The 13,959-nt window shown below is 36.1% G+C and overlaps 1 protein-coding gene across 2 annotated transcripts in view; it reads left to right on the top strand.

Moving 5' to 3' along the window:
- Positions 1–13,102, top strand: part of TWSG1 (twisted gastrulation BMP signaling modulator 1) — a 73,577-nt gene extending 60,475 nt beyond the window's left edge. For both annotated transcript variants that reach the window (XM_027576670.2, XM_027576669.2), the window contains exons 4-5: positions 7,075–7,341; positions 10,042–13,102. In XM_027576670.2, the coding sequence (XP_027432471.1) occupies positions 7,075–7,341; positions 10,042–10,223 (449 nt within the window). In that variant the 3' untranslated portion in view covers positions 10,224–13,102. The remainder of the gene's footprint in view (positions 1–7,074; positions 7,342–10,041) is intronic.
- The last annotated feature ends 857 nt before the right edge of the window (positions 13,103–13,959 follow it).

Below are 13,959 nucleotides of genomic sequence, written 5' to 3'. Positions count from 1 at the left end.
TCAAAGATTTTGAATAGTTGTGTTTTCATTTTCATTTGTTTCCATGAATTTTTTTAATTCTTTTTAATTTCCTGGTTGACCCATTCATTCTTTAGTAGGATGCTCTTTAGCCTCCATGTATTTGAGTTCTTTGCGACTTTCCTCTTGTGATTGAGTTCTAGTTTCAAAGCATTGTGGTCTGAAAATATGCAGGGAATGATCCCAATCTTTTGGTACCGGTTGAGACCTGATTTGTGACCTAGGATATGATCTATTCTGGTGAATGTTCCATGGGCACTAGAGAAGAATGTGTATTCCGTTGCTTTGGGATGGAATGTTCTGAATATGTCTGTGAAGTCCTTTTGGTCCAGTGTGTCATTTAAAGTCTTTTAGGAAATAAATCTTTAAAAAAATTAATGGCTGGGGCACCTGGGTGGCTCAGTCGGTGAAGCGTCTGCCTTCGGCTCAGGTCATGATCCCAGGGTCCTGGGATCGAGCCCCACGTTGGGCTCCCTGTTCTGCTGAGAGCCTGCTTTTCCCTCTCCCTCTGCCTGCTGTTCTGCCTACTTGTGCTCTCGCTCTGTCAAATAAATAAATAAAATCTTTTAAAAAAATAATGGGTATATTTTAGAGGAATTTGAGAAAATATATCTGTATTGTCAAAAACAGAAAAAGAAAGCATTTGCAAATTTAAATTTTGATTAGAAAAGTTGTAAGTTAAGAGAGGTTAAAAATAATACTGGAATGTCGTAGAAATATAGAGCAAACAGACAGATGGAGAATGACAAGAGGGGTACCTGGGTGGCTTAGCCGTTTAAGCATCTGCCTTCAGCTAAGGTCATGATCCTGTGGTCCTGGGAATGAACCCCACATCAGGCTCCCTGCTCAGTAAGGAGCCTGCTTCTCCCTCTCTCTGCTGCTCCCTCTGCTTGTGTTCTTTCTCTTGCTCACTCAAATAAATAAATAAAATGTTTTTTTTAAAAAAGGAAAATATGACAGGAAAAATAGATACTCTGGGAAAGAATAAAAAGTGAGAGGGAAGAACTTGTCAAAGAAATAATAGAAGAAAACTTTCCAAAGCTGAGAAAAAAACACACATCCTTAGACTGGAAGAATCTACAGAATGCTGAGCAAGATTAATGAGAAAAGACCTACATCTAGACACAGCCTCATACAGTCTTACTACTGCCAAGTCAAATAATATTCTGAAAGATCTCAGAAATAACAATAGAGTTTATGTACAAGGAATATGAATCACACTGTTGGGGCATCTGGCTGGCTCAGTTGGTAGAGCATGTGACTCTTGATCTCAGGGTTGTGAGTTCAAGCCCCACGTTGGGTGTGGAGCCTACTTAAAAAAAATAAAAATAAAATAAATCATGAATAAAAAACCTGAGTTAAAAAAAAAAGAATCACACAGCCATCAGACTTCTCATCACTGTCATTTGACCAATGCCTCAAGTGCACAGTTGAAAAATTACTTTGAACTGACAAATTATTGATCAAGGATGTGAATGTAAAATTAAAAACATTTTTAGACAGCAAGAACTCGAAGTTATTTCTCACACACCAGATTTGGTATGAATAATAAGGCAGAAGACCAAGAAAGAGAAGAACATGGGTTGAATGAAATAGCTTTAACCAGGAGTTGATTTAAGGACAGTTATAAGATGATAACTACATTGAAGGCTGTTTTGTGGTCAGTCAGGTGTGGCCTCAGAGGAGGCATAGGAAAGGCTCAAGGAACAAAGTTCATTATAAATCACAGGTCTCAGAGAGGGGGTCACCGCATGCCACACAGGATCACAGAAGCAGCACCAGGTTTTTGTCAAGTGACAGAAAGACAGGAGCAAGAGGAAAATCTGGGCCAGAATCTTCAGTGAGGCTTCCACAGGAAAGTCAGTGCAGGACAGGGCAAGCAGTTTCTGTCTGGCTGGTTTGAATCATTCCCAGGGGCTCTAGGCTCTGCAGGTGGTCTCTAGTTGCTTAGTACTGGGCCTGGCTTGGTTAGGCACATGCCTCCTGGGTTGCTTGGGCTGGTGGAGGAGGTGTGGCTCAGGACTGATCAGTTTGCATATCCAGAGCCTGCTCTTGGCTGAGCCCTTTGCTGGCTCCTAGAATTGACTAGCCCAGGAAGCAGTCTCTCTCCAGCCAGAAAGCTTTTTATGAGATGTCGAAACATCATGAAATACAGAAAATTAAAAACATAAATAATACAGAGGCTTAAGAGACAACTAGCCTGCCTGAAGCAGTAAGTGAGGGCCCTGAGAAGTATCTCTCTGAGAAGAAAATGAGTTCCATAGGGTATCAAGCATACAATTGAGAAGCAGAATAATTTTTCAGGATTTGTTATAAGCTTGTTATTTGTGGTACACACACACACATTCCAAGAAAATTCCAAGTATAGAAATAGCAAGAAAATACAAAAGTTCAACAAGAAAACGTTAGTCCTAGGAATTAAATATGACAGTTGGTTTGCTATTATGAAAGTATTCACATATACAGAGAAGCAGAATAATATGGCGAATTCTTATATACCCATCACTGGATTCAACAGTTATAAAAAAGTACACCACATTTGTTTCATCTATCCACTTTTTTCTGACTTGGCATATAAATATTTAAAAGCAAATTATAGACAGTAAATAATGCATCTGCATCCTTCAGTTTCAATCTCTAAAAGAAAATAAAGACATTTACTTTTTTAATAATAATGTCATTAGGAAACCTATAAGATTAACAATAATTTCTTGGTATAATCTAACATTCCAGTTCATAATCAAGTTTCTCCATTTGTCTCAAAAATGTATTTGTATATTTGATATGTTCAAATTGATCCAAACAAGATCCTTGCATGGTATCTGGTTGTGTGTTGTTGTGTTTTCTCATGCCATTTGACATATTGAAGAAACACTTTGCCTGTAGAATATCCCACATTCAGGATTTGACTGTTTACTTCCTTGAGGTTGTCGTTTAACTTGTTCCTCTGCCTTTCTGTATTACCAGTAATTTGAAGCTAGCTGTTAAAGTTTGAATGGATTCAGGTTTTACATTTTTTGGCAAGAAGACCAATAGGTCAATGCTATGTGAAATAGCTGATTTTCAGTATTTTATGGAGTTCATGGAAAAGTTCATTTTATCTTAAAATTAAATATTTTCCTCTGCTAATATGGCATTGGGCAAGGAAATCCTATCATACTTTCTGTTTTACAGTGAACAATATTCATGGGGTCATGTTAAGGTAAACTGCTGTTTGCTTGTTTTCAACTTTTAGAATCAGCTTATAGTAAGACAAGAAGTTTTCATTGTATTTACGCAACAGAACATAGTTATTAAGTTTGTCAACATAAGTTAGGAGAAGTTGGGTGGAAAGTGGGAAAGACACCTGCATCCTTATCTGCAAATAAGGGAATTAAGACATGTGGAATAAAAATCAGAAGTTTAAGTATCTTTAAGATTGCAAAGGAAACAAATTATGGTATTAGAATAATACAATTACTAGAAATACAGGAGAGAGGGTTAGTATAAATGAACTTTAATTTCATCTCTCATATAAGAGGATTAATAGATAAGATCTAAAGATGTTTTTACTGCTTTTGGTAAATTAATCATTTTTATTTAAATTCTCATAGAGGTAACCACCAGACAAACTTAAGAATAGACTTTTAAAGTGGCTGTGTCTGGAGAGTGGAGTTAGGGTTGAAAGGAGTGGAAAGGAATTTTTCTTTTTATTATACATTTTTCTGGACTCTTGGTTGTTGCTGTTTAACCATGCACCTTCATTAAGGAAAGTAATACCTTTTTCCCCTTAGTCTTAATTTCTACCCTAAAATGTGGTTTTCATCAAGTAAAGTCTACTTTAACATAACCTTAGTTTTCAAAGTTATGACAACAGGTCAGATATGAAAGAATTAAGTACACATTAGAAAAACAAAGTTCTATGCACTTAAAGGATTTGAAATGCTTGCCTTTTCAGTTGTTGCCATTGGTTTCCTGATTTGGGGACTCTCTGTCATGTGCGGAGCCAGTGTCTTTAAAATTTTAGTATAATTAGTTTTTAAATTTCAGTGTAGTGACAGCATGCCACAAAGTAACCAACTCCCTCAAGAAAATGATCCTGGAAAGAAATGAGAGCTCCAGAAATAATCTCTGTAGTCAACTAAAGAAAAGCTAGCAATGATAAACTTCAGGAGGATGATAGATGCTTCCCAGAGAAGTTTTACTAATTGTTTTAAACTGTGAGTGGTTAGTAACTCTCTACCCAGAAATTGATCCACTGTGCATAATGAATATAGACAACTGAAGAATTTCCAGAAATTTCAGAAGGTTGCTTTTTCTGAAGGAGATATCTCTGCAGGAGAAATCCCACATATCATTGGAAGATTAGATTTCATAACTCACCATGTTTGAAAGAATGCAGAATTGAAGAGTGCTTCAGGCAAGAGAGAGAGGGTCAAAATCCGCATTGCCCAAGAAGAGTCTCTAGTGCTCTCTCTGGATGTGATCCTAGTTGAAAAGAGAAAGATATATGAAAGCTTTAAAACAATGCCATGGAAAAATATTAAATAGCAAACATTTATTTCATGCTTACTGATTTTAGTGCAATGTATTCAGATTTAAATTACAAATGTTTTTGGCCTAAGTTTGTTAAATGCACAAAACTCCCCCCTCAAAACTTTTTGTAATGTAATCTCTGGTAATTAGCCATGAAGTTCCTTTAAAGTCTCAGTAGATGTTGAGTTTAGCTCTCCTGTTGAACTCCGTTGTTTGCTTTCTCGTCTCAGATTACTAATTTTCATTCATTATAAAGTCTGGCAGAAGAATATATTATGTATATTTGTATAATTCACATATTCTAAGTATTATTCACTTTTCAGTGCCACCATTTAATGATTATTTATAGAATGTGGTTATTAAAATGAGCAGCACATATTAAATCAGACTGATTCATAAACTTGGCTCTAATCCTAGATTATATAACAGTGGACAAATCATTTAATTTATCTGGGCCTACTTCCTCTTTTGTGAATAAAGGAGTCAGATTTGACCCTTTAATTCATGATTCTGTTTCACAGTCAAAATCGTTAAAGTTCATATGTAATGAAAGATTTTATGAAGAGTCTGCACAACCTTATCCTCAGCTCTTGCCATGTTCCTTAAAGTAATAAAGGGTCATGTGGAAAACATGAGGTGATTTTTCCTTCTGCCTAAATTTATAAAATGTCAGAATTTATAAATTTGGTTTAACTTTTCAAAATTTTAGTCTGAGGAAAAAGAAAAACTCCATATTAGGCCTAATAAATACTAAACCAAAATGAAGTATAATTTAATTTTTAAAAGTATCATTCACAAAAGGAAATCCATAGGGCTCCTTTCCAGTTATTATTGCTACTAAACATTATACCCCAAAACATAGTGGCTTAAAACAGTAATAATCGTTTAATTAGCTCATGAACCTGTGTTCTGGGTAGCTCCCTTCTGCTCCACATAACATCAGCTGGAATAGCCCGAAGATTGGGGCTGATTAAGCATTTTCTCAGCTCTCTCCTCTCAGCTCTCCTCAGCAAAACACCCCGAAAGAGTTCTCTATCGTCACTATCCCTAATTTTCTTCTGCCATTTTCCCTTTTTAAGATTATTTTTTCATTTTGAAATAATTTTCAAATGTAGAGAAAATCTGCCAGAAGGGGAAAGACTCCTATATCCCCTCACCTAGATTCCCCAGTTACTAACATTTTATTGAATTTGTTCCGTTGTTCATTACTGCTTCCTCTCCCTTCAGACACGCCCCCCAAACATGCATGATCATTCATCCTTTTTTGAACCTTAAGAAATCAAGCTTTATACATGATAGCCCATCACTCCTAAATGTTCCAGTCTGTATTTTCCAATGAGAACATTCTCCTACATAACTGGCATGCACCCTCCAAGTAAGGAAGCCAACATTGTTACGACACTGCCACCCAATCCACAAACCTCATTCATATTTCGCCAACTGTCTCAGCAGTATCTCTTGTGATATCTTTTCTGATCCAGGTTCCTGTCCAGAATATGTGATGCATTTAGTTGTCATGTCTGATCAGACTCATTCAATTTGAAACAGTACTGTGGTCTTTCCCTTGACAGTTTCATTGAGTACAGACTTTACATTATGTAGGATGACCCTAAACCTTGATCCACCTGATGTTGACTGATAACCATACTTAAATCAGACATTCTTGGCAACAACAGCACTGAAATGAAGTTATGCATTACATGAAGTGATACATATCAACCTGTTGCATCACTGGTCATATTATTGATTTGATTTCCTGATCACATTGGCATCTACCAGATTTTCTACATTAAAGTCACCTTTAACCTTTTTGTAATTGGTTAGTATTTTGTAGAGAGTTTTCCAAGAGTATTTTAATATGTTCCTCATCTAACCTCCACCCACCAGCTTTGGCATCCATTGACAACTCCCATCTGAATCAAACACCTCTGTGATAGTTGCCAGCTGGTAATTTTCTATTTCCTTCATTCCTTCTACATTTATCAGTTGGATACTCTACTAAAAGGAGGAGCTTTGCCTTCATTTATTTATTCATTTATTGATAACATAAAGATTCATTAATTCTTATTTTATTTATAGGGGGTAATCCATTATTATCATTATTTATTTTGATATTAAAATTGTCTCTTTGGCCAGTGGGAGCCCCTTCTCGTTGCTTCCTGTGTTTTTTGGATACATCCCCTCATTCACTGAGCATTTCCTTACTTTTAGGCATAGACAGTATCCCAGGGTCATTTTGTACTTTCCCTGGCCCAGCCCTGGAATCAGTCTTTTCTCCATATAGCTCTGATTCCTCTTAGCAAAGGATAGGTATTTAGAAAACAACCTCTGGGCACTTGATGTGCTCGATGCTACAGGGGTGTCATCACTTCTAGGGCCCCTCAGCCAAAAAAGTTAGGAAAATATCTACATATAATGTTGGAAGCAAATTAATTTTAATATGTTGGAGCTTTGATCTCAAGGCACTAACTAACAATATTGCATGGTATTCCAATCAGTGAGAAAAATTAACTTTTATTTTCTTTGTTCCTCCTTCCCTAGGTATGTGTAATCCTCGAAACTATAGTGACACGCCTCCAACCTCAAAGAGCACCGTGGAAGAGCTTCATGAGCCAATCCCTTCTCTCTTCCGGGCACTCACAGAAGGAGACACTCAGTTGAACTGGAACATCGTTTCCTTCCCTGTTGCAGAAGAACTCTCACATCATGAGAATCTGGTTTCATTTTTAGAAACTGTGAACCAGCCACACCATCAAAATGTGTCTGTTCCTAGCAATAATGTTCACGCACCTTATTCCAGTGACAAAGGTAACTACCCACAGTTGACTTTCTATCTTGCCCTCTCACTTACTGTGTGCTTCTATTACGTTTTAGAGCAGTTTTTGGCTTTGAGTTTATCTAGTCTTAAGTAAATTATGGACTTTAATAACCCCAGTCTTTAAGTAGATAAGGAGGTATGTCAAGCATATTGTCACCACTCAGTGATAGAGATTGTGTTGGAAGGTAGATAACCTGGTTCTAATTTTGATGTTTATTTGTGTTAGGCTTTAATTGTTCTTTCCATAAGATAGCAGCAGTGCTGCTTGCTTAATATGGTATTGCTCACTGTCAGATAACATTCAGACAGTCCCAGGAAGTCACGTTTTTGTAATAGCACTGGCAGTACAAAGGATGCCAAGGTCATCAGTTAAATTTCTTTATGGGCAAGTTGATATTACAGATATCTAATTTTCAGGTATAAACTAACTCCAGTACTCTTGGTCAGAAGGGGAACTAAATGGAAGAATGGCTTATATAACTTTGAGAAGCATATTAAAGAATGCTTATCAGTGAGAATGAGTCATTCCTTAATTTTGGAATGTACAGGGTATGTAACTTTTATAAAGTCTTTGATATTTTCAAGTAAAAGCCTCTGCACAATTTTACTGTGGAAAAATAAGGCAATTATGAAAATTGCAGTTATTTCTTAAAATATGAGATGAATTATACATAAATAGTATAATTTGTACTCTTTTTGTAAAGATTTTATGTGAGAGAGAGAGCATGAGCAGGGGCTGAGGGAGAGAGAGAGAAGCAGACTCCCCACTGAACAGGGAGCCTGACGTGGGGCTTGATCCTAGCACCTTGGGATCATGACCTGAGCCAAAGGCAGACGCTTAACTGAGCCACCCAGGCGCCCCTATACTTTTTTTATTTGGCTTTTTGTTGTGCCCTCTATTACAGTCCTGCCTATGTGAAATAGTATGAACTTTGGACATCAGTAGTAAAAGCAAAACAACATTTGTTAATGATACTCAGATTAAGAATTCTTATTGGGGTTTTTTTGTTAAACTACCTTAAAAGACAAATTCTAGATTTTGGAAAAGATCAGAAATATATGGAGTGTGCCTTATTCAGATATTTTGCTGCCAGGTTCCCCATTAAAATATAATCTACATAATAGATATTAAATAATTCATAAATTTTGTTCAAATATTATTTAATTTAATGAAATAATTACCAAGCAGCCAAGTTTCCTGGAAATACCAACTATCTTTCAAGACAGAGTTAAAATTTTTCCTCTTTGACATCTTCTCTAGGTACCCCTTGCTCCCAGGTGGAATAAACTGCCTCCTATTCCTATAATTGCCTTCTCCCCGTATTTATTTTTCGATTTGTTGTCTGTTTTTAACTTCTAGGTCTACCATTTTCTACTTAGTTCCTTGGATTCTCTGGTTACTCTTTGAGTCCTAATGGCTATTATTCCATAGTAGGTGTTCAGTAAATACTTGTTGAATAAATAAATGAAAGGAAGTTGGTAATCACCTGAGATTCAAAGCTCCCCTGTCCTGCTCACTGCCAATCCCTAGTCTGCCTGGTCTCGTGCTATACTGGCCTCCCTGTTTTCCGTTTTGACCTGATATTCAGTAGTGGTTCTGTTGTCTCCTGATGCTAACCATTCACTGCAGTGGGCTTGCCTCCACTCCATTCCCCATGCACACTACACTGATGTCCTTGTGAGTTTCCTTATTTTGTTACCTGGTAACTTTGCTTTTAATTCTTCTTCTTAATACAAGTCCAGATTTTTTCATTAATCCTTTCCTTACTATTCACACCCCTGGTGATTTATCAGTTCTGTAAATGGCTCTGTAAAATAACAGACTTTAATCATACACTCTCAGTTAATGGTTTTTATTGTTTTTTATTTATTTCATGTACCTTATTCTCCTACCACGGTCATCAGGTGGCATTAACTACCAGGAGAACTGAAAATTGAAACAATCAAAAATAGTTGTGTTGAAAAGCAAGACTAGAAATCGCTACTGATAATAAGAGTATTTTTTAATAGCCAGTGCTGAATTGTGCCACGTGTTGCTAACCACTTTGCATCATTTGAATTGTTTGCTTTATTTTATTGTAAATTCTCAGTATAACTTTAGAACAGTATTTTTTTTTTTTTTTTTTTTTTAGAGAGGGAGTGAAAAGGGTGAGGGGCAGAGGAAGAAGGAGAGAAAGAATCTTTTTTTTTTTTTTTTTTGAGAGAGAGAGAGAGAGAATCTTAAGCAGGCTCCATGTCTAGCATGGAGCCGGACTGTGGAGCTCAATCTCACGAGCCAAAGTCAAGAGTTGGACGTTCAACCTACTGAGCCACCCATGTGCCCCTAGATCATTATTTTTCAAACTTCTTTTAGCTGGAGAATTCTCTCCTCTAAGGAAATCTTATCAGAAATCCCCAATTTAAAAGTCACAGCTCTGAAGCATATCAAATGTTAAGCCCAGTAACCCTAACTTTGAGATCAAAGTCTAGAATCTAAGGAAGCCCCTTTACCTTCTTCAGCTGGAGTGGGGGACTCTGACTTCCTTCTCAATATAATTAACATATGTGATCTTTTTTCCTACACCTCATCCATTGTCCTATGCAGAATAGCAGTAAGGGAACTAAGAATATCTATTAATATCAGCCAGGTATTAAAGCATTTCCTGCTTTACCTCTTTCTTGCTCTGAGCTCTTAATTTTTTATTTTTCAGAACACATGTGTACTGTGGTTTATTTTGATGACTGCATGTCCATACATCAGTGTAAAATATCCTGTGAGTCCATGGGAGCATCCAAATATCGCTGGTTCCATAACGCCTGCTGTGAGTGCATTGGTCCAGAGTGCATCGACTATGGTAGTAAAACTGTCAAATGTATGAACTGCATGTTTTAAAGGAGAAGAATGCAAACCAAAGCAATTTAGTCAAGAAGAAAGATATAAAAAGCTATTTGGTGAGGTCTACTGGTTGCACCAGAATGCCAGCAGGTTAAGAAGATATAAAGAATTTGGACTGAGTTGAAGTATGACAAATGCAGTAATGTGTTAAATTATAACTGCTCTGGTTGATTTTATAGCCCACTGGCAATAAGCCCCTTCCCCATATACATTTACAACTTTGGTCGTATGAGAAGCAAATACACAGAGAATTCCTTGAAAGATCTGAGGTCTCTGACATAAAGCCTGATGTCATTTTTTTCTAGCATTCCAAAATCCTTTGGTTTTGAAAGTGTTAGAGCATGTTAATGTAAGTTATGATTTCTTCATTTACTACTACTGGGACACTGAGTTTTTCCAGTTGTACGCTAGACTTCATTCACTGTGCCTTGACTCATTTATCTCCTTTATCTAGATATTCAAATATATCACCCTGAGAACTCACATAAAAATCACCATTAAAAGCTTAATTTCAAACCTTGTAATGTTGGTTTTAGAAAGTAAATGCTTAATACGTTTTACAGTTTAAAACTTTTATACAGTAGAATCCATCCTATAATACACATGTTGACAGAACTTTGGGGAAAGTTTCTCCTTCTCTTACAGCCCCTTGCCCAAAGGACTGATGTAGGTAGTGATAAAAGAATTTTGAACAAGAATTTCAAGGCACACCTATATCACTGCCTTAAATATTCTGCTAAGTAAGTAATGAGAAAGTTAAAGCATTTCTCTGACTTAAGGTACCAGCTTAAAGAGCACTAGGAATGGGAAATGCCTGCCAAATCAGACGCTACTTAGAGCACTAGGGAAATGGCTTGTCCCGTTGTACAGAGATGGCAAGGCATGCTGCTGGGTAGAGAGAACGAGCCCACTCAGCCTTAGCATGGGCAGAGCCATGTTCCCCAATGATGAGTGATAGGGGATAAAGAAGAAACTTAATGGGTATGAGCAGGGAGGGTTGAAAGTGCTAGCAATTTTTATGGGAAACAAACCTAAAACTATTTACATTAATTATTTTATTATATTGTAATCTTTCCTTTAGGTTTCTGTCTGGATTGAATGTTCTTATTAAACAAATATAATCCTACAGTGGGAGGTTAAGATTATGAAATGAAAAAGAGATCTGTTCAAGATGATGTTAACTGTAGACTGTTCTGTTTTACATGTTTCAATAATGATAAACTTAAATACTATGTACCCTTCATCATAATAAAATCCCAGTCTTCAAGCATGAATCTAAAACATAAATATTTATATTACAGAGACTCTTAATTTTACAAAATTATTAATTTCTTCAGTACATTATGAATTACGAGTAACTTGTAGAAATATCTTTTTATATGTCTAAATATTTTAGTACATAAAAATAGCTAATGCTCTTAGAAACTTTGTATTCATTATATGAATAGTAGTTACAAGATCATATGTAATATCATGATTAACTGTCATAAAATCTAAAGCCTTAATACCTTTTCTGTTCTTTCAGACAACTCTAATGAATACTCAAGGTACTTTAGCCTTTTCAAAAACTTTTGGCTTTTCAAAAAAAAAGGCTAAAATTTAGCTCTTGTATGTATTTTTAAAATAGGAAAACATTGGGATATCTTTTTCTTCCTTTTACCTAGAATGCCTCTGTTTAAAAGTGCCTTGAAAACATTTTAGCTCCCCTTCCTCATTAATGCCTATAAAGCTAAAGGTTTTCTTAAAACCTTTTAAACTTAAAAAAGAGAAAGTTTTAAAAGAATCTGCATCCAGCTTCTTCATTTCCACTTTGCTATTCTTCAAAGTAATTTCATACCTATGAATAAAGAAATCGTTTTTTGTTTATTGACAGCCTGCTTAATGTTGCCTTAAATATGTCAACAAATGTTTTTTAACTGCATTTATCACCTTGATTAGGCTCTTGTTATTAAATTTTCAAATGTAATATCTCTTTTGCCCCTATACTGGGAGGGTAATTTCTTGAACCATGTTGTTTTTGATCTGGTTTTCCTTTTATCTTTTTCTCCCAATAGAAATTACCCCAAATGTAATGGTAAATTTTATATTCAATTTTACTTAGTTTTTGTGGTTTATGATGGGGTTGAAAGACAGAGTTCACCTAAAAGATTCCATTTCCAGTTTATAATGTATTTCAGATTTTGAATAACAATGTTTTCCAAATTAAAAATATAACATTTGAGAAATCAGTAGCCCCACTAAAATTTAGACCTTTTATTACTATTCTAAGTACAATTCACTTCTATATTGAAGCTCTGGTAAAAATTCTTTCTTTTTTTAAATGAAAAATTAGGTTGTTAACTTTTTTATAACTAGATAAAAAGAACTGAAATAGTAGGTATTATATAAGCCATATATAAAAAGTTCTTTCCTCCTAATTAGTTTTTTGTCCCTCCCCACCCCAATTAGCATCAAATTATTGCAGAAATTGTACTCAAAATAGTGGCACCAAATCAAATGATAATTCAAATAAAGCAAGTCTTTGTTTACATAGAATGCTATAAAGAGAGGCTTTCATTTAAAAAAAACTATTTCTAAAGATTCAGAAAACAAAATTGGTAAGATATTAGAATATTGGAACAATTACTTATAAAGCAGAGTACCATCAAAATAGAGAAAAGAAACTCAGACTTCTGAAAAATGAGGTAAATATAAATAAGCCACATATTTAAAGTTTGTTTTTGCAAAAGCTTCTTTGAAGATTTTAAAAATCTATTTTACATTCCCCAGAGTCTATGTTAATTGTATTTCACATGATCTACAACATACAGAATTACGTATTTTTTCTTTGGTTGTCCCTATAAGCAAAAGAGTATTTTAATAAAAAATTGAAATGAGTGTGTCATGCTTTTTGTTAACTTCAGCATAGTAACACCAGAATAAGTTTGACATTTCTGTCTAGTGAAGTTATAGTTTAAAGGAACCATGTCCCCTTCTCTCTGGATGTCCCTGTGGGTTGTGTTGAAACAAAGGCTCTTTAGCAGTTTGCTCTCTGCTTTTTCAAATGCTTTATTCCAATAAGGGGGAAACTTTGAAATGAAATACTTAACATTCTCCTTGTTCTGCGAGCCTCAGGAGAACTATCTGATGGTTGGAAGGAGTTATAGGAAGGTCAAGGTAGGAAAATCACTCCTCGCTCTCCCACAGTGAGTCTCACAGGGTTATGTTGTTAGAATTGAGAGCCATAGGCTATCCCCTTACGGTAGAATCAGTGTTATTTCACAGAATCTACGTTCTGAAAGCCTAGCGGACAGGAGGATTTAGAGAGGGAAGAATTCAAGAGGACAGGTTGCCAGCCTGAGTGACTTAATGGAACGAGAGATCTAAGGAATTTGGGGGGTAGAATTCATTTCAAGAAGGACTGCCCATGGGGCGCCTGGGTGGCTCAGTCCTTAATTGTCTGCCTTCAGCTCAGGTTCTGATCCCAGGGTCCTGGGATCGAGCCCCTGAAACGGGCTCCCTGCTCTGCGGGAAGCCTGCTTCTCCCTCTGCCTCTCCCTCTGCTTGTGTTCCCTCTCTCGCTGTGTCTCTCTCTGACAAATAAATAAAATCTTAAAAAAAAAAAAAAAAAAGGACTGCCCTGCTCAGCGGAGAGCCTGCTTCTCTGTTTGCCTCTGCCTGCCGCCAGGCCTACTTATGATCTCTCTGTCAAATCAGTCAATCAATCAATCTATCTATCTTAACTGTACATTTG

Source organism: Zalophus californianus, chromosome 14 (genome assembly GCF_009762305.2).
Source record: "Zalophus californianus isolate mZalCal1 chromosome 14, mZalCal1.pri.v2, whole genome shotgun sequence".
Classification (NCBI taxonomy): domain Eukaryota; kingdom Metazoa; phylum Chordata; class Mammalia; order Carnivora; family Otariidae; genus Zalophus; species Zalophus californianus.
The sequence above is the reverse complement of the archived record's forward strand: the minus strand, read 5'-3'. Positions and strand labels throughout refer to the sequence as shown.